The sequence below is a fragment of the Coffea arabica genome, chromosome 6c (genome assembly GCF_036785885.1).
Source record: "Coffea arabica cultivar ET-39 chromosome 6c, Coffea Arabica ET-39 HiFi, whole genome shotgun sequence".
Lineage (NCBI taxonomy): Eukaryota > Viridiplantae > Streptophyta > Magnoliopsida > Gentianales > Rubiaceae > Coffea > Coffea arabica.
The window spans coordinates 4,733,226-4,754,316 of NC_092320.1; the positions used below are offsets into that span (position 1 = coordinate 4,733,226).

Genomic DNA, 21,091 nt, shown 5'->3' on the forward strand with positions numbered 1-21,091 from the left:
CCTCAAGGCAAGTTTTCTTTCCCATTCATGAGCTCACCTTCGAATTTTTAATTTCACACCAGTACGAGTCGACAAAAAATTAAGGTCCTATCAACGATATTAACAGAAGGATAAATTTTGTTTGAATTGTACAATGTCATTAGGACAAAAAAAAAAGAAGGTAGTAGAATTCATTCTCCATCGGCAACTATTTGTTTTCTCAATTCAGGTGAAACAAGGAGTTTCTTGAGTTAATAGAGAGTGAAGCCATCAATTAAAAAAGAGTGCTTGCCGCAGCGCTCAGCAGAACATCCGAAGGCGTCCTCCTACACACATTTTGCGCTTTCGAGCCTTGATGGTGCTCCACCATCCTCTTGAATGGCCCCAGGCCCATTCAACGCACTGGACAGCCAAAAGGAAAAAGGAAAAGGAAGCCGTCCCGTTGGATGCGGCGGCCACAGATTTTGCCCCGACATCAACAGGGATTGATGTTCAGAAACTAGGATTAATGTTCCTATCAGTCTTTTAGTCCTCAGCCTCTTCCAACCGACCCAGACAACCCAACAAAACTCCTCCTCCTCCTATCCTCCTGCAAAAATGCAAATGCAATGGCGCAGGAGAAGGATAAGGCCCCGCCTCGTCCACGCTGGAAGCAGGAGAAGTGGAGCAAGGGAAAGCAAAAGCACAAGATCAACAATATCGTACTCTTTTGACAAGGCCGCCTATGACAAGCTGCTAAGTTACAAGGCCAAGCTCCTCGCCTCCTCCGTTCTTTCCGACCGTCTGCAGGAACAAAATGATATTCCCTTCCATTTCAACTTATCTTACAGAATAAAATTTGTTGGGCAGGAAATTTTGGGATAAAGAATTGAGAAAATGGTGAGCTGAAACTTCATTTACCCCTGTTTGTCCCGTTTGGTGAGCGGTCGGTGGAGCATTTTGGATTAATAAACTTCATGAGGATTATGTGGCAATTTTTTCCCTTATTGCCTGGTTTTCCATGCATGGCAATTGGCAAGTTGGCATCCCTTCTTCCTGGCTCATTCGGATACGTGTCCCTCCCCTGGCAATTAAGCTCCACGTGGAAATCCCAAATACACTCACCAGCCATGTGTCCGTATACAACAACTTAAGTGGCTCATGCCTATATAATCTACCTATTATATAAGAAGAAAGTGGAGTTACTATAGCAACTTCAATGATTGCCAAGTGGATCCCTCTCATTTTGACACATGGTCCATTCCTTTTCTTTTCTTCATTTTGCTTTGTTTTTTCTTTTGTTCACTTTATTTCCTTTCTCCTTTTTGATTAAAGATAATTAAACAGATTCCCATGTACACTGCAGGTTTGTTATTTAATTTTCACTTTGTACTCTATTTTTTCCCCTATCATCCTAATTAATTATTTATTCTATTTTTTCTCTATTGGATTAGTTGATGCATTTTCTTTCATTTTTGTCCATAATTAACTAAATGAATGATTTCATTATCGGAGGTCAAGAATGGGTTTGATATTTCCTTTCTTCCATAGCCCAATAATTATGATTCATGATCTTCTACTTTTAATGTCTCTTTTTGGTGTATACTATTTGATTTTTTTTGTCATTTTTTGCGTCTTGATCAGCAACCTTTGCTTATTGCTTTTCTCACGTATTTCTTCTTCATCTGACTTTCTTTTCTACCCAAAATACGTATGTGATGCTGTGAATATTTTTCCCCAAATCTAAAGAAACATTTTTTTTAGTTTTTTTATATTTTATTTATTTTGAAACTACTTTTTGATCTTTTTATTTTTGGAAAATGCTGACAACAAGACGGGTGGTGATTACATGAAGAATTTTTAGGCTAACAATGAAAGAATTGTAACTACTTTTCCCTCATAAAATAAATAACACCATTATGCAGATTCATTCTAATTCTAAATTTTTATTTATTAAAATTGTTATTTGATAATAGGGTGATAGTACTACAGTAGAAGAGAAAAAAAATCTAATAAATGAAAATCCAAGATAAACGATGATCAGGAAGAAAAAAAATGACGCCTATTAAATTAAAAATTAACCAGAATCTCTTAATTTATGGATAGATAATTATATTTTAATTTATATAAAGTTTATTATTTGTGAAAAGTGCTTATAAACTGGATAAGGTGGATGATGGGTAAAATAATTGTTGGGACTAGCAATTTAGAATGTGAAGATAATATTTTATATCTCTTCATTCAACATTTTGAATGACTAGCTTGTATCCATAATAGGTAGTTTATTTTCATGGTTTTAATTTTAGCAAATGATAGCTTGGAAATAAAAAAAGTGCAAAATTAGATTTCAGAATCTTTTATTTAAACTGGTTCTATATGATTTTGTACTCTTATCCCTTTCTATTGCCCATAATGATAGATAATGTAATTAGAGTTTAAGATGATTGTTAGGCATAGAACTGGATATATCATTACTATTTGACTAAAGAAGTTAATAATATTTTGTCGATCTGACTAGCTAAAACAATTGCAGTTTTCAAAGGAATGCATTTGGTGGGAAGTTAGTATTGAGGCTTTTAGCTTAGAGTGTCACTCTACAAAATATTATTAGAAAATTCTGTTTTGATTAAGAAGACATATTTGCAATCAAACAAATTGTTGGGTTTGAATTTGCATATTTAGATTTACAAATATGGCAATTCATGTTTTTATTTAAACTTGCTATACGTATTCTATAACTATTTGGTTAGATAATATTTTCATCTATTTGTAATGCTATTAGACATGATTTAAATAGATAGATTAACTCGCTCTTTCTCTCAAAAAAAAAAGAAAAATATGCAAGTTTGTATTTTTTTTTTATTGATGTTGAAGATAGTGACAGATTTTTGTGGCTTTCTATATTTTTTCTAATTATTAATATGTTAGAAATATTATGACTACTCTTTATTTAATTACAACTAAAACTATGCTGCTATTAAACCGATAATGCACTCATAATGGATTTGCTTTCTTTTCTTTTTTGGTATCATTACGTACACATAATATTGGTTAAAAATTCTTTTTCCAAATCATAATAAATTGGGGTTAACTTTATATATGAAATTTCTTTTCACAATAAATTTTAATTGTTTTTATACTTAATTTTTTTCCTATATTTCTATTCATTATGTACTAAAACATTTGTTACTATGTATTTAACTAATGTTCTAGAGGGCCTGGCTGTGCGTTACACAGCCGAGGTACCTCTAGTATCAAGAATTACGAAGAATACACTGGAATAACGTTCTTGCGGTCTCTCAAGTATCAGAATTTATTTCATTTTCATTGTAATATTAATATATTGTCATACTTGAAAGATGAGCTAGGTATGGCGTCAAGGCAAGTAGCTAAGGAAGAGAGAGCTGAGGCAGCTGCGAGGGTGGCTGCAGATGAGCTGAGTGATGTGAGTAAAGAGAGAACGGAACGTGTTGAAGGAGCTAGAATCGAGGACGAGCCGAGGTTCCATGATAGACGGGGAGAAAAAGAGCGGGGTATTGGGTTTCTTGATGGTATGCTGAATAAGGTTCAGGGTACACTCGAGCATGCCAAGGAGGTCGTAACAGGCAAGACTCATGAGGCTGCCGAGAAGACAAGAGAAACCAAATAAGAACCTTCTGAAAAGGCTCGGGAGGCAAAGGATGCTGCCTCTGAGAAGGCAAGGGAAGTTTCGGAAAAGGCAGGAGAGTACAAGGATTACACTGCTGATAGAGCAAAGGAGACCAAAGATTCAGCGGCGCAGAAAGTTGGGGAAGGTGTGGAAAAGGCAGGAGAGCACAAGGATTCCACTTTCGAGAAGGTGAAGGAGACCAAGGATTCCACATTGGGCAAGTTGTGGGAGTACAAGGACGCTGCTACTTAGAATGCCAAGGAAGCCAAAGATACTACTGCAGAGAAGGCAAAAGAAGCCAGAGACGCAACAGCGCAGAAAGCGAGCGAGTACACAGACTATGCGGCTGAGAAGGCAAAGGAGGCGCAGGACAAGGTGGTGGGGAAAAGCGGATGAATATAAAGATTGTGCAGGTGAAAAGGCCATGGGGACTAAGGACACTACGGCACAGAAGGCGAGAGAATACAAGGACTTTGCAGCAGAAAAAGTGAAGGAAGCAAAGGATACGACGGTGGAGAAAGCTGAAGAGTATAAGGGTTACACAGCCGAGAAAGCCAAAGAAGGGAAGGACACTACTGTTAGTAAGCTGAGTGAATTGAAGGATTCCACAGCTGATGCTACTAGGAGAGCTATGCATTACTTGACTGGTAAGAAAGATGAGGCCGAACAGAAGATGGCAGAGACCACAGAAACGGGCAATGTGAGCCGTTTATAGTCCATGCTCGGCTTGTTCGCTTATCAGCATGCTCGTTAGTGGTGTCATCTGTTTAGTATGTATTGTTAGAATAAATTTTCCCAAGATATTATCTTGATAAGACGCAAATATTTGTACTTGATTTATGATAAGATAGATGACCTCGTTGTCGTTCCATTCTTTTTCTGCCTGGCATGGTGTTATTAGTTATTGGTTTGGCTCCTAATTAAATACGGCACAATTCAGGGCTTCCTTTCCGTGCAAATGTCTGCTTTCCCTTCTTAATTTACCATACCGCTAATTTGTTAAATTCTATTATACATTTGTACATAGGAGAAGTATGAGTTGACTGAGGAGGAACCAAGAAGAAGAAAGAAAGAGCTGAGGCTCAAGAAAGAGGGGGTTTGGGAGGAAGATAAACAGGAGGAAGATAAACAGGGGGCAGAGGCAGATCACGAAACAGCAGTCGACAGCTGACTTCATCCGAGCAGACATTCAACGACCCTGGAAAATTGGATGAGGAAGGCTAGGGATCATCAGGGTGGCGCGTGTGAGAGATGAGGACGGGAACAGGGCTTAATGCTGCCATGGAGATTTTTGGGCTAGATTTGGTTGTACTAGGGTGGGTGTCAAAGCTGTTTTTTCTTTTACTTGTTGGCTTTTTTTTTCCTTTGATTTTCTGAGATGTTTTTGTTGGTCATGTCTGATCTGGTGGCGAATCAGTTGTTGAATTTTGGTGGTATATGTCTTTGATTTTTTTTTTCTGACGGAATGGGTGTACGGGTCAATCCTTACGGGTCCGACTAATCTTACTCCAATTCGGGAGGAGAGGTTCCATCCCCCAAACACGACAATCACAGAATTCGGACCCTTTGATTTTTTTTTTCTGACGGAGTAGGTGTCCAGTCAGTAGTTGAATTTTGGTGGTATATGCCTTTGATTTTTTTTTTCTGACGGAGTAGGTGTCCGGGTCAATTCTTACGAAGTTCGACTAATCTCACTCCAACCCGAGAGGAGAGGCTCCATTCCCCAAACACGACAATCACAGGACTCGGACCCTTGCAGGTACTGAACACCAATTCCTAAGGAGGCTTGCTGAGACCAACTGAATTGTTCATGAGGGGCAGGCAATTTGGTGAGAGGCAAGGATTGAACTCCTGACCTCCCACCCCACCAGGAGTGATGGTGGCCAGTGAGCTAGAGTTCAGTGGTTGGTATATGCCTTTGATGAATCGTCTCTATTGCACTTTTCTTATACTAGCACATGCTTCGCGCATTATTCTACACGGGCTAAATTGCCTTTCTCCTTAGTTAGCAGTTTATGTAGTGAATATCACATCCAAGCATATCTCTCAGTCTTGTAGTCTTGGGGCTTGAAATCATTCAAAGAGGGTGGTGCAATATGGCACGCCTTGATTTGTGTTAGAATTTGTTTGAAATTTTGTTTTGCTGTCGATGTTTTTCTGCCAACCCTTGTTGTCTTCTCCGGCGGTTGACATGCACAAGGACATTTGATGATTCCAGAACTGAACATTATCGGCCTGAAAGGCCCAGTGGCATCCTGCTATTAGACATTAACGAATGGTCTTGGCCTTCAAGTCCGCAGCTTGGTTCAAAGCCCAAAATGAGGCCGAGCACACTGTCAGTATTAGCATGGTCTTGATGTCTTCGTTTTGAAAATGACTGCTTCGTGGTCTCATCTATATGCAGTGCTTTCACGATCAGTCAAAACTTAGCAAGGAGAAAGTTGTCCTCTTCAGTAATTCGAGCAATCGTCACTTGCCATTCGAGATGGTACCTTCAAAAACTCTCTTACCAAATTTTAACATGTGAATCGAAGCCTTTTTTAATCAAATCTTGTCGGGTAATCCACGGATTTCAACTTCCATTATCAAACCCTCTAGAGTTCAAACTATTCATCGTATATCCTCTACTCATTAATTTGAATAATTCAGAAAAAAGGTAATTAACTATTATCAAATAAAAATTTATGCTTGCATAATGTTAAATCAACACATTATGTTAATTTTTAAACTTTGGTAGACTCATACAACCTATATATATGAAAGGAATTCGACATTTTATATTTTAGGTTTCGAGTTTTTAGAGTTCTATTACCAAATTTATCCAATTATCCATCAATTATTTCTCATTAATACCAAATCCTAATGAATTACTTATCTGTCGTCTAAATCGAATTAACCATCGGATCGAATATTTGTGCGGATATCGAATTTTACTCTATCCACTATCATTCCTACTCGTAACAGAGATATCTTTGCTGAAAATTAAAACGACAACACATATACACTGTATATAAGATGGTGATTCTTCTCTCTCTCTCTCTCTCTCTCTTTTTGGGGGGGGGGGTGGCTGCTAAGATGCTATTCTTCTTATTATTTATTGCGTAGCGTATGGCTGTACCTCTTTGAGAATATAGCATGACGACATTTCCAGGTCCTCCTTTTGATTTGATCCTTCGATGATTGATTATTTCTCGTGTTTTATTCTTTGGATGAGAACGAGAGATGGAATTCTTACTCCCGATTTCCGCGCTGGACACGATGAGTACTCTCGAAAAGATATTACTAGCCCATTTTTGTCCCCTTTCTCCGCCATTGAAATCCACAAGAAAGGGTGAGGACCATTCACCAATCTTAAAATAAGGCATATCTTGTAAACAACACTCGCACGTTTGACAAGCTGGTAAATGAAGTATAAAATGTAGATTATGGTATTAATTAATTCATCGGCCTCATGCATTAACATTGGGTGAAATCAGACAGATCCTTGGCTCATGCTTATACACAAGACTCTCATATATGTGCCCCTTATTCTAAACTTATGGTAGGTTGAATTTAAGATTTTGAGTTCCGGCGAAAAAAAAAAAAAAAACATAAACATGGTTGTGTTTGATCAAAGGAAGTACAGTGCTTCTACCAGGGCGTTTAGTGCTTAACCGACTAATCAATTAACTTTCAACTAAGACATAGGAGGCTGGAATTAATGGAAGAGTAGATGGTCAAAAAGATCACCAAGTTTTTTAAAATCAGTGTGATTGCTCACTAAACTTTTTTTTTTTTTTTATCAAAAAGGTTACTCACCGCTTTAAAACAAATAAAACAGATCATTTCAGCCAATTTAGTATTTAATTCGGATGAAAACATTTACACTTTTCTTAGTAAAATTAGCTGCTGAATTCGTTTGAATGACTCTTTTAGCTCGTTTTAAAGAGATGGATTTTTTTTTAAACTCAAAAAAAAAAAAAGGTTTTGCGATCAATCGATGCAATTTTAAAAAGTTTGGTTATCCTTTTGGTCATTTACTATTAGGCTAATAGAGAACGTGTTAATCATCATCAATCGCAAAAGAGCGGTTAGAAAAGAAGAATCACGATACTACTTAATGGTACGTATACATGTTGATAACCAAATTGCTCGTAATGAAAAGGAAAATTTACTCATTCGGGTCTTTCAAGATTCTAGTAGCATTTATGATTTATTGGGGGAAATATGCGCGTGGAGTAGACGGAAAAACCAATGTTTTGAAAATCGGATAGGACCAACTGGTTCAATCAGTCAGATAGCTAACCAGCCAAGTCTCTGGTCCGGTTCATTACCAGTATTGACTTTTCATAAAAATCGGTCAAAATCATAAAAAAATCAGTGAGTTGTTCAATCCGAATTGAATCGTGAACTGCGATTTTTTCATTTTTTCCGTCCTTTTTTTTAAAAAAAAAAAAATTGGACCTAAAGTTTTAAACATAATAAAACTTATTAGTAGAATCTTTTGTTCCCAACCCTAATTTCTAAAAGAGTAACTAAACTCTCTATATTTCTCACTCTCAAACTCAAAGATTGCCGTTTTCTTTTGTAGTTCCATTAGATTTTATTTAATTTCAAAAGTTTCAATGCATTTTGTTTTATTTTAGAATATGGTTGTGGTTTTTGTGGGATTTAAGATTTTTACCAAGTAGGTACAATTAAGATGAATTTATTTGTTTGAATTTACAATTTTTAAAATTTATTTGTGTTTAAAAATATTTAATTTTTTATCAAGTGATGTCTTAAATTAGTCAATGGGATAACAGTTTGGAACAATTATTCTATGCACAAGTGTGTGTGTGTATAAGTATGTATGTGTATATGTGTATATATATATATATATATATATATATATATATAAAATATCATCGAACCAGGATTTAACTGATCCGATCAATTGAACCTCAATTCGGTCATTTTACCGATTCAATTAACTGTTCGAGCTTCAAAACATTGGGAAAAAACATAAAGGAGATAAGATTAGGAGGACAAGACCGTGCATGTTTCTCTTTTTCATTAGCTGACCGAGTATTATTGTCTTTCCATGTTGATAATACTGTCCAAAAGAAGAACTTCTATATTTAATGTACATACTTTTAGTTCTTTTGGACTGTTGGAAGCGAAGAAGACAAAGGTATAGTTGTCAAACTTAATCATATAATTCAGTGAATCACATGGTCGTCGAAGTGGCTCATTTAGGGCCTACTACAACAATGTTTCGGGGGAATCTTCGAGGCAAATCATGCATGGAGATGGAGATGAAGATTGCCAGAGTCCGTCGTATTTGATCCCCAGAGCAGTTGGTTTTGTAGACTCGGATTCAATTGTGTATAAGAAGCCAAGCATCCACTTGATAAATGCTGAAGAGGAAAGATGGAGGAGTTTTACGTCCAACAATGACGCGTGGGCAAAGCTGGAATCATAAAATCATTTATACAACGAAACAATAATAATAATAATAATAATTTCTGGCACTGGTTGGTTGGTGGGCGTGGGATTTCGACGTGCAGAGGGGGTGATGTGGATACGTTAAGTGAGGTGAAAGAAAAGCCAGATTTGTCTTCTGAAAAATTGGAAAGAAAAGCCGGCCAGATTTGTCTTCCTAATAAATGTCCAAATTCATAGTCATTACGGAGCAGAATCTTGCGCGACATTATAATTATTATTGGCAGTTGCTAATAATTGACACGGAGGAGACAACGCTAGTCTGTCTGACATATGGATATTCAATTCTCCAACTTTTACTCATTCACAGAGAATAATTATTGAAAATGAAAATTTTTAGGAATTCCCTTTCATCCATCCAAACACTGCATTTATTTTCCAAGTGTCAATCGCCATCTGACGCTATGAATGAGGAATCACAGCCACAAATACCCCAAATCACGTACACTTGCAGAAATCACAAATACTACGAGCCGCCGAAGCTTCAACATGACTAGCTGCTTCCCCTGAAGCGTCGCCGTAATCGTGCGTACATTTTTCTGTGACGCAGACGCAGAGCAATTGCAATTTTACTAATCACTACTGCCTTTACGTGTGGTCGTGGTCACGCATGTGTAGCCAGAAGAATCATATAATTTGGTTCTTTTTTTTTTTTTTTATTTTTTTTTTGTCGTTTCACAAGAAAGAAAAAATGCCGCCTCTCTCTCCGTGAGGCTGTTGTATCAATCACATGTGCACCGAGCGCGCGCCCGCCCACCCACCCACCCATATATTTTTTCACGAGAATAAATGGGGAACCAAAATTTCCTTCTTAAATTAGGTGATTTGAGTGCTTCGTATATATGTAAGGTAATAGAATTTGGTGATTGTGCGAGTTTTGTGAACTTCGGTCTTTGGCATTTACTGAGAATTTAAACAAGCGGGGAGGAGGAGGGAGTAACGCAAGGAAAAGTGCAAAAAAAGGAGGGGCGGGGCCGAAGACAAAGGTGTCGAAGGGCTGCGGCGACGACGGCGTTTGTTGGAAGTCGTTAAGACTTGTGATTGATTGTTATGGCGACAAGAGGATTGGTGGTGTATTTGTTGACGGGGTTTTCGGTGGCTGTTCTTTCTGTGTTGTTCGTTTATAATAACGGCCATTCAAATGCTAGTGTTGCGCTTTCGCCACCGTCTTCTCTTTTATCGTCTTCTTCGAACTCCGCCAATGTTTTGCAACAACATCCATACGGATCTGAATCAAAAGTTTGGCCTGTACGACTATCTTTCTTTTTTATTTCCCTCTTGTCTTCTCTTCTCGTTATGTACGTGTTGTCGTCTCTCATGGCGCTCAACATCATTCAATATTGTCGCTGTTTTTTTTTTTCTTGGCTTTCATGTTTTGTTTGTCTAGAGAGTGCGTGTCTGCGTGAGATTGCCAGTATTTTGCTTTCTTCATTGCTCGCTCCTCCTGGTTGCAGGAGTTGAAGTTTAGTTGGAGAATCATATTGGCAACAATAATAGGATTCCTGGGATCAGCATGTGGAACTGTGGGAGGTGTCGGTGGGGGAGGCATTTTCGTCCCCATGCTTACTCTCATTGTGGGTTTTGATACTAAGTCTGCTGCTGCCATTTCTAAGTGTAAGCGCCCATCTTTTCAAACTTCTCTCCCCTAATTAAATTTACTGCTGTCTTTCTTCTGTTTCGTTCCCTTCAGAGAAAACATGAATTTTGTCATGCTATTACCAAACTTCTCAACCACACTTACTAGGACAGCAATTCACCAGTAAATTCCAGCATACCTAGGACTCTAATTTTTGTCTTTTTCGTTATTTTTGGGGTTGTCTGATTCGTCAAGTTGGCGTGTCACAGGTATGATAATGGGGGCATCAGCATCATCAGTTTGGTACAATCTCAGAGTTCCTCATCCATGCAGAGAAGTTCCGATTATTGACTATGAGCTGGCCCTACTATTTCAGCCCATGCTTATGCTTGGCATCACCATTGGAGTGGCTCTAAGTGTCGTCTTCCCGTACTGGCTCATCACCGTACTGATCATCATTCTCTTCATAGGTGTTCTCTTTTGTGCCCCATCTACATTAACTGCTGCACTAGGCCAGTAGGTCAATTAGTATAATTCGACAATTTGATAATTGGCTCGATCAGCTGACATCTCGCAATTAAGGCCTGGAGGTTTATTAAACAATTTATCGTTTCTTTCAATTCAGGCATTCAATTTAAAAACTTAGAATTCTCCTGCAATATTGGCAACAGGTACTTCCACGAGGTCTTTCGTCAAGGGAATTGAGATGTGGAAGGAAGAGAGCATCGTGAAGGTTTGTTTTTCAGCAAAATTGCGGCTTATGTGGTTTGAAAAAAAAATATTTTCTTTGTTTGTTGCACTTAATTGTCAGCTCAAGACAAACTAGTGCTGCAAAGGGCGACGTGACGTTAAGACTTAACACTGGACAATTACGTCTCTCAAAAACTGATTATTTGGGTGCCGGTGATCAACCATTTTAACTGTTGTTTTTTGGGGTAATCGCAGAAGGAAATTGCAGAACAAGAAAAGACTCTCGTTAATTCTCATGGGGAGCGTAAGTTTTCCAACAAACCTCTGAATTTGGTAAAATTGAAAATTTTCTTTGGACTTGGCAGAGACCAGGGATAATAACATTTTTCTCTAGTGAGTGCTTACCATCTTCTTTGGTTCTTCATATTTCACTCAGTCTTGATCGATACGGAATATGACCCACTAGTCCCTCGAGAGGAAAAAACAGCGCTGGTAAGCACAGCGTTATTTGTGATTTGTATTTTCTCCATATTTCATGTCAGCTTCGATTGGTAGAATGTAAAATAACATGTCATCTTGTTACCCTTTCAGCAAATTATGCGGTCCAACCTTAATTTGAAGAGATTTGGGGTGCTGCTATTAGTATGGATCATCTTTTTAGTTCTTCAGGTTTCCAAGGCAAGTTGTTCCCTTGCTTCCTCTATAGCCATATCTGATTCGTGCGTCTTTGTCGTCTATTTAATCTTGTCATTAATGACTCTAATCTCAACTATATCACATGCAGAATGATTTAGTTGCCTGTACTACATTGTACTGGGTGCTTAACATCGTACAGGTAGGTGAAGCCCATTATGAAATACGTACACCATAAGTCCACAGGAGATCTATCGATCCTTATAAGCACATCCCTTTTTTGGTTTCTTGGTTTCACTTTCCAGGTCCCGGTTGCTCTTGTAGTGTTTGGATACGAATGTGTTAAACTGTACAGAGAAAGCAAGAAAAGGAGACTGGAAGGGAACAAGGATTTAGTATGTGAAGCAGCCATTCAGTGGACTGGAACAAACCTTGCATTCTGTGCCCTCTGTGGCATTTTAGGAGGCACTGTTGGAGGGTTGTTGGGGTCTGGTGGTGGATTCATTTTGGGGCCTCTCCTCCTTGAGATTGGTGTCATTCCTCAGGTTTTGCTCACCTCTCCATTTTAAGTTGTGCTTAATTTGCTCAAACTCAGTAAGGTCTCTGTAGCTGTTAGCCCTTAACTCAGTAAGGTCAAGTTTAGGATAGATAGGTTATACAATAGTTATCGTATCTGAAAAAAAATTTAATTTGCTCAAAATCAAGTCACCAACCAGTGTAAGAAAGGGAAAAAAAAAAAAAAAAACTCGCTTTCGTGGCACAAGCGGATTACTGTTTACGCGATTTTTAATTTAATGTTGTTTTTATCATAAAGGGGACATTATTGAGGGCTGGTTAACTTTTGTTTGTGTTTGCAGGTAGCCAGTGCGACAGCGACATTTGTGATGATGTTCTCATCATCTTTATCCGTCGTGGAGTTTTATCTCCTCAAGAGGTTTCCTATTCCCTATGGTATATTATCATGTTTCATTCATCTACCGTGTCCCTGGATATAATAATATGATACTACCTTATCATTGCGTAATCAGCTTCAATTTTTTTGACTTTCTTTAAAACGGATACAGCGGTAGCTTAAAGTTTTTTTTTTTTTTTTTTGGCAAAACAAAAAAAAAAGTGTTTACATTTGAGTTATTTTGCAGCTTTATACCTGATGACTGTGTCTATCGTGGCTGGATTCTGGGGACAATTCTTCATAAGAAGACTCATCACCATTCTGAGGAGAGCTTCAATAATTGTTTTCATTCTCTCTGGTGTAATTTTCGCCAGTGCTATCACAATGGGTGATTATATCTGCTACGATTTTCAATGTTTTATAATTTTGTTAGGAAGCTTAGTTGATATCATGATTTGACTCGGGTAATTTCTTGATAATCACAGGCGTGATAGGAATAGAGAGGAGCGTCACGATGATAAAGAATCACGAATTCATGGGATTTCTAGATTTCTGTAGCAGCCAGTAGTCCCACCGCCCTGTGGCAGAAAGAAGGCGGTGAAAATAGTAGGTGTCTAAGAAGATTAAGGTACGCAAAGAATAAATAAAGGCTGCAGCAGGAACAGGATTGAGCTTTGAACAGCAACAACAGCTGCAGAAATGGGCGTTGGCCAATGCCTAATTGACCATCCCCTGAGATCGTCTGAGTTTTGATGTCTGGGGTTCCGAGTGAGTGTTAGCCAGCGCTAACCACCCCCACCCCCTACCTTCCATTTTTTTCCATTTGTTTCCGTGTCCGTGGTTTCCATTTGTTTCCATCTTTATCAGTTCAATTGGCTTGTTTAATTTTGAGTGATGGTGTTTTACATCCCTTTGCGTTTGATGCCCGTTTTCATGGAGTGGTGGATAGGAGTTAAAACTTAAAATTAGCACCAATTGCAAGTAAACTTCACCATTACAATTTAAAGAACTCGGTTGGTTTAATTAATTCATATGCACGCCAACGCATTAACATAAAGCTTTCCGGCAGTCTGGCTGTCCATTCTGCAGCATGATCAAGATTCAAGAATAGAATCGTACTCCATATATGGGCGGCGCTGTTGTCTTCAAGAATGTCCCCAGAATGTAACTTTATTATCCATCATTTTTATGGGGTGGTTGGTCCAGGGATCTCTCTCTCTCTCTCTCTCTGGTCCTCGCAAATTGTAGTAGTAAAAGATTAGATAAATTGTTTCACGTTTTACACGATGCTATAATAAAAAATGACATCCTTTCCTTGCTTGCTGCACTCACTGGGAGGGCGGCGGCGCTTGCGACGCATGCAGGGTTGTCAACCGGGTGGGTTCGGGTCGAAACTAATAAATTCGAATCCGGATCCGGCATATTATACCAGCTTCGGATTCGGGTGCCCGAATATCCAACTCGTCCTCTACTCTTTTTCCCAATTTCGGATTTGACGGGTCCCAAATTCGGGTTGGATCTACTCAAAAAAGGGCCCATCAAAAACCCATTTTCAACAACACTTGTTTTTTGTGTGTTTGACTATTTGGATAATAGCCAGAGAAGTAAATTTGGGATATTATATTAATAAATATATATATTTTTTAAAATTATTAATCAATTTATATCCGGATTCGAGTCCAATACGGATTGGAATATCATATTCCGTATCCGACCCATTTTTGTTTGACAAAACGGACCCGGATTTGAGTAACGAAATTATATCCCTACCCGTATCCGAAATTATTTGACGGATCCGACCGGATACGGATCTAGACCCTGATCGTTGACAGGCCTAGACGCGTGGGTTCATTGGAGTCGCTCGCCATTGACTGAAACTCGAAGCGGAGGTTTCCAATTTTTTAGGGTTAGGGTTTGGGGATTGATTATGACATGGAAGAGGGCGATGAGGGCGGTGGTTCTCGTATAGTCATCCGAGTGTTAACTAATCAACAATGAAACCAAACCAATTTGAATAAAATAGCGATTCCACGTCAACAAACAATCCCGGCAATCATAAAACTGAATGAAGCTGAAGATCGGAACGACGATGATCCCAAATTATTCCGAACATGAAAGTTGAAAGCAGTGAGCCCAAGGCGACAAATTATCGGTAGTTGTCAACATTTTCGGTCAATTTTGTTCTACCTGACAAAAATAATGTGCTGGTTGAAACATGGAGTAACCTTTTGAAGTTGAAACCTGAGTGGGAAGAGAGATGAATAAATAGCCTTGTGAGATGGGACTCAAAAAAAAAAAGAATAAAAAGAAACGGACGGGTAGCAAAAGACGAAAGGTGAGATGATCATGTAAGAAGTACACGTTTGATTGTTCTATCCTTCTTTCTCTATTATTGCCCCAAGAACATGCATGATATATACAAAACATATGCGAAAAACACTAGTAGTATTCTTTCTGGTACTGGAGCACTGCTTGGAACGACATGGACACGGCCACAGAATTGGGCCTCTAAACCATGCTGATAATCATGTTCATTAAGTTTGCTCCGTCCTTTTCAACTGCTCCAAGAACTTGATATGACTCTTAACCTTGTCCTCCAAAATGCAAATGCAGAAGCACGTGCCTTGGTTTGAAAATTAGAGTCCCTTCCACTACATTTTTCACAAAACATATAATCGCGTCCACGTGCCCTTTGGGGTTGGCTCGAATAATTTCGGAACAGTCTAGTTAGATTCGAGTCACCTCTTTATCGCTTGTGTATTCTTGGGGGCCGGGTGCACAGGCGTAGGAAGATTAGTCTGGCAAAACTGAAATACTCCTTCTGTTAAAAAAAAAAAAAAATCGCATCCACGTATTAGTCATTTGTTTGGTATTACATATATATAATACGTCGAGTTCAAGTCGTACTAATGGAGCGTGAGACCATTAATATGCATTGTTGATCTAATGGCATTGGAACGCTGGTGTTGAGAAGACCAGCTAAATACTACTGCCTTCTATACGGTTTGTTTGGATATCAAATTTTTGTCAAATAATATTTTGCTTGTATCATAAACATATTTTTCAACGCACCTTTTTATCTCACAAATATTATATCACAAAAAGTGCTACATTATTTTTTTCAAATAATACTCTGTCAAGACAACTGGCTCTGAACTGATTTTTTTTTCTTCTTTCAAGATGCATTGATGGTTGGCTAAAAAAGACCAGTGAGTCGGATTTATTTATAGGAAAAAAGACATGTTTCATCCCTCACATTTCGTAAAAAATATTCTTTTCGTCCCTCACTTTTAAAATGAAGCAAATTCGTCCCTGACATTTAAAAATTAAAGCTATTACATCCCTGAACCTAATTTTCAATCTGAATCAAACCATCCAATAATTCAGTAATAAATTTCGAAAATAGAATTGATAGATCATTCGGTCAATTTCATCGTATTCACATAGCATTTATTAAACCAAAAAAATAAAAATTATAACATAAAAGGCCATTCTTTGTCTTGGAATAGTAGAGTTTTTTTTTTTTTGGATAAATCTTTTCATGCACCGTTAGTTTATCCGCTTGCGAATCTAGATGTGTATCATAAATATAAAATTTGGTGTTTAAATTTAAATTAAAATGATATGGCGGTGCATAAAACCGTCAGTATATACAATGATAATGTAGAAAAGATTAATCTTTCTTTTTTATATTATAATTTTTATTTTTTTCTTTTTAGGTTCATTAAATTTTAGATGAATATCAAGTTGAGTTAACCAAGTGATCTATCAATTACACCCCTAAAATTTGTAATCAGGTTAATTGATGGTTTGATTTAGATTAAAATTTGGGTTCAGGGATGTAATAATTTTAGTTTTTAAATGTCAAGGACGAAATTATTTCATTTTAAAAGTGAGGGATGAAAAAAATATTTTTGTGAAATGTGAAAGATGAAACCGATCATTTTCCCTTATTTATATTCAACCTGCCATTATTTCCTAACCGTATCTATTGACTGGGATCACAGAGACAATAGATAGTGAATTTTAAAGAGACATTTGCTTCAACAGCTGGAATATGTGGAAGATGATCATGCTAATACTGAATTAATTCAGTTTGATAGATCATTAACCTATGCCACGACACATAGTTATTATTATCATTTGCTTATAGCGCTCTTTTTGGGTAGGAAGGACCTTCCGGGCCTAAAGCCCAGTTACGCGACTATTCGTCCACTGTGCGTGGCACCCAATCCACAACGTCTCCCTCCGGTTGTCCACATCAATGACGCCTGTTGGAGCCATTCACTGAAATTAGGTCCACATTTATTTGGGCCGGTTATCCAAATCTCCTTTGGGCTAGAGTGGGGCTAGTTTAGGTCCCAGGAGTTCAGTCCACGATCGAGATTGAAATAAAAAGGATAAAGGATCGTCACTAGGGTTTCCGCAGCACAGGCGTCAAAACAAACAGCAAATCCCGTACCAACAGCCATGGTTCTCAAGTATGGTTTCCCTCTCCTCTCTCTCTGTCTGACTTTTATCTGTGTGTATTTCTGCATGTTTCATGTTCTTTGTCCTTTATCGTTCTAATCGTCAATTTTAACTTCAAATATTGCTTATTGGTGATCTGCAGATTTATATATGCGTCTGTCTCTGCCTATGCTTTTGATTGATCGATTTATCTACTCAAGGAGTCGATATTTGGAGATTTATTTTTTGGAATTTTGGTTTTACTTTGAGAAAGAATGAAGAAAAAACCATTGCTATACTGGAAACGCGTGTTTGTTTTGCATTTTTCCCCTTTTATTTATATTTTCTTATTTTTTGGCCTAGTTGGATTTGCTTGGTAGCGATTGTTTATGCTTAATATCTTTTCAAAATCAAGCGTGCATTGTAGCCGTGCGGGAAGGCCGATGTTCATTTTTCTTACTTGTGAATGGGGAGTTTAGATTAATAAGATCTTTTTGCGTTAATGGGAAGATGATTTGCAGCAGGGCATGTAGCACTGACCTAACTAGTTTAGGTTGGGAACATTTTGAGGTCTTTATGCACTTCTGTGCGAAGTGTATGCATGATTGCTTTATTTTAAGTCATTTTTGTTCTTTGAATTCTGAATTCTGAAGGAGAGATCTATAACATTAAATTTTGCAGATATTTAGTTTAATTGATTATCTTCTGATTGGAGATACCATTGATTTTTCTTTGCCCAACTTTCTGTTTAATAAGAGAGAAAAATCTACTGTATTTCACCCTTTTTTTTGGCCTTGGGTTGCTTAGGCTTGTTAAGAATAGAAAAACCAATCTCCAGTATTGCATGTTTTGTTTTTGTGTTTATGTGTCATTGCCTAGTCCACAGGTGGAAGAGCCAACTCCATGAATGGCTCTCCAGGGTAAATAGTCAAGCTTTCAAGCATCGAATACTGGTTTTTTGGTGACATCGGTCAGTTGTTTGGGTGTCAATTGCAGATTGGTAATTACTGAATATGAAAGGAAACAGACTATTAGCATCAAAATAAACCAGGAAGTTACCAGAAGACTTTCTTTCAGCAAGAAAAGCAGTACAAAATTAGTTTTCATATATCCACGTGTAGGCTGTGGATTAATTTTCTGATACACTAAAGGTTGAGTGAACTTTCTGAAGAAACTAATTTAGTTAATAAAGTAGTAAAGTAGATGCTGTATGTTGAAATGGGTAAACATTGGAATCAAGGAAGTCAATTTTACACTTGTTACAATACTGAGGTTTGTTCTCCCTTGCTGCAGTACTTAAAACAGTATCATCACACCATTGCCTATTTTGTCTTTGGTGTTTGTTTCATGCTTTCAGCTCCTATATTTGATGTTTCATATTCCCCTTGTGGATTGGATTTCAGCATTGATATCGTTTGACATGAGCAATTGTTGCTGTTTCCAGGACAGAACTCTGCCGTTTCAGTGGGGCAAAGATATACCCTGGGAAGGGAATTAGATTTGTTCGCTCAGATTCTCAGGTATATCACGTAGACTTCTCCATTTTTGGTTAAGAGATGAATTATTTGCAATCTTTAACTGTGTGAATAATGTTCCGTTAGGTCTTTCTCTTTGCAAATTCAAAATGCAAGAGATATTTCCACAACCGTCTGAAGCCTTCCAAACTCACCTGGACAGCTATGTACAGGAAACATCATAAGAAGGTAAGAACAACTGTGGCACCAGCTTTGTCGTTTATTGATGGACTTGATTGCCTTGATGTGGACCTATATAATTGCCTGGATAGAGGGTAAAATCATGATATAGATTCACAGATATAACGAGCTGGGTGCAAATTTGGCAACTTTGTTCGGTTTGCTTGTGTTGTCTTTACGTGTTCTGTAGTTAACTGGTAGCTTTGATGAATGTTTAGGATATAGCCCAAGAGGCTGTGAAAAAGAGGAGACGCGCCACAAAGAAACCTTACTCGAGGTCAATTGTTGGTGCAACTTTGGAGGTTATTCAAAAGAGAAGAACTGAAAAGGCAGAAGTACGAGATGCTGCCAGGGAGGCTGCTCTTCGGTAAGTTCTCTTATTACATTGTGCTCTTTGTCTATATTCTTCTCTGAGTCCATGTGTGTTGGCTAGTTGTAATGCTATTTTATCAGTCATTGTCCCAAAAAGCAGGCCTACCATCTATGACTAGCTGAGTTACTTGATTGGAAACCAGTATTTTGGTTCGTTATACTAGATTTCCTATATCTCTAGGAACAACAGTTTGTATTTCTCTCGCAAGAAAGATGTTTCATCTTTTTCCTGTAAAGTGGGACATTGACTCATGGCCTAGTCTCCAAAGCCTTACCCTCCTTTCCCAAGAAACCAATTTTAAGATCTCTCAACTTTTCCTCTTCCATGACTGTTGTGAAAGAATTGCATTGATCTGTTGGTAGGAGATAAGAAAGTTGCATATGATAAGATAGTGGACTTAACTGATGTTTGATTTGCTTGGCGGCAGTGAAATCAAGGAAAGGATCAAGAAGACAAAAGACGAAAAGAAAGCAAAGAAAGCAGAGGTGATGGCTAAGGCTCAGAAGGCTGGAGGCAAGGGGAATGTGCCAAAGGGTGCCACTGCACCTAAAGGTCCTAAGCTTGGAGGTGGTGGTGGAAAGCGTTAAAAGCTGAGATCTGTTGTTTTGTTGCAACATCATAGTAGAAATTGCGCATGTGATTTCCTTTATATATTACTGCTGGGTTCAGTTGATTCCGTACAACTGTTTGTTCTAAACCATTTTTGAATGTCTATTTTTGTTATGGAATATGCGTATTGTATCTCACTAAGATGACCGGTGAACTTTTCCTTGTGCTCACGACGATTTATTCAGGTAGTTGCATTCACCAGTCCTATTGATGCAAAATGAAATGTCTGAAATTGAAAACCCATGTGTCCTATGGTGGATGCTTAAACTGATGGGCAAAAATCTTCAGCAGCTGGGTTTGGAAATTATCTTCCGTCTCCGAGTAATCGTGGAAATCTCATCTCTTCCGAGGCATTCTATTGCTGTTGTGTTTTTGTTTTGTGTTTGAATGACAGATCATTGATAGTTATTGGTACGAGGTGAAGGTTTATGACGTCTTAAATAATTAAGCTTTAATTGCAGGATAAAATGCAAAAATTATAAAACAGAATGAGACGATGCAAAATTTCGCAAAATAAATGTCCGCTCTAAATTTTTTTAACTTGCGCGGTGTATGTATACGCTTACGGTCCGTCCGTGTTTTCAGAACTTTCAATGTACTGTCTAATTTTCAAACGGTGAAATCCTCTCCCTTAACTATTTCCAGCAATAACCAAACTCAATTAGTTGTTACAAAAAAAAAAAAAAGAATGGAAAAAGAAACAAAGTGAAAGAAGAAGTTGTTGGGCTTGCAGAAGAGTGAAGACTTCACTTCTCTGCTTTGGGACGCTGACGTGTTTACTGGACAGCTGGTCCTGAACGCTTGGATATAGACAGACGCCCCAAGAGGCAACAGGCCATAGAATCATCCGTAAATTTGGGCCAAGTTTTTTTTTTTATTACGAAAGAAATGCTTGCAAGCTGTTATCCTCTTATTGGTTCATAAAAGAGGGTTTTTCATGGGCTTGACAACACACAGCAACAAGATTTTAATTAAATGAACCAAAAAAAAAAAAAAATCTAATTAAAGAACGCGTTCATACATTCCAAGATTCCGATTGGATATCATCCGAAGGACAACTTTTAAGCCAGCATAATATATTTTAAGGACAACATTATTTTTTTTC

At 37.9% G+C, this 21,091-nt stretch overlaps 2 protein-coding genes and 1 pseudogene across 2 annotated transcripts; all 3 read left to right on the forward strand.

Annotated features, from left to right (window-relative positions):
- The first annotated feature begins 1,185 nt into the window (after positions 1–1,185).
- Positions 1,186–4,481, forward strand: LOC140008325 (uncharacterized; annotated as a pseudogene).
- Positions 4,482–9,883: 5,402 nt separating this feature from the next.
- LOC113695941 (sulfite exporter TauE/SafE family protein 4) lies at positions 9,884–13,752 on the forward strand. Its single transcript, XM_027215175.2, has 12 exons — positions 9,884–10,318; positions 10,525–10,684; positions 10,916–11,116; positions 11,318–11,379; positions 11,592–11,640; positions 11,773–11,828; positions 11,928–12,014; positions 12,121–12,171; positions 12,275–12,514; positions 12,827–12,920; positions 13,109–13,249; positions 13,347–13,752. The coding sequence occupies exons 1-12, from the start codon at positions 10,121–10,123 to the stop codon at positions 13,427–13,429; spliced, it is 1,422 nt and encodes a 473-aa protein (XP_027070976.1). The 5' UTR covers positions 9,884–10,120; the 3' UTR covers positions 13,430–13,752.
- Positions 13,753–17,203: 3,451 nt separating this feature from the next.
- LOC113696167 (large ribosomal subunit protein eL24) lies at positions 17,204–20,123 on the forward strand. Its single transcript, XM_027215543.2, has 5 exons — positions 17,204–17,342; positions 18,755–18,830; positions 18,912–19,013; positions 19,223–19,371; positions 19,805–20,123. The coding sequence occupies exons 1-5, from the start codon at positions 17,332–17,334 to the stop codon at positions 19,962–19,964; spliced, it is 498 nt and encodes a 165-aa protein (XP_027071344.1). The 5' UTR covers positions 17,204–17,331; the 3' UTR covers positions 19,965–20,123.
- The last annotated feature ends 968 nt before the right edge of the window (positions 20,124–21,091 follow it).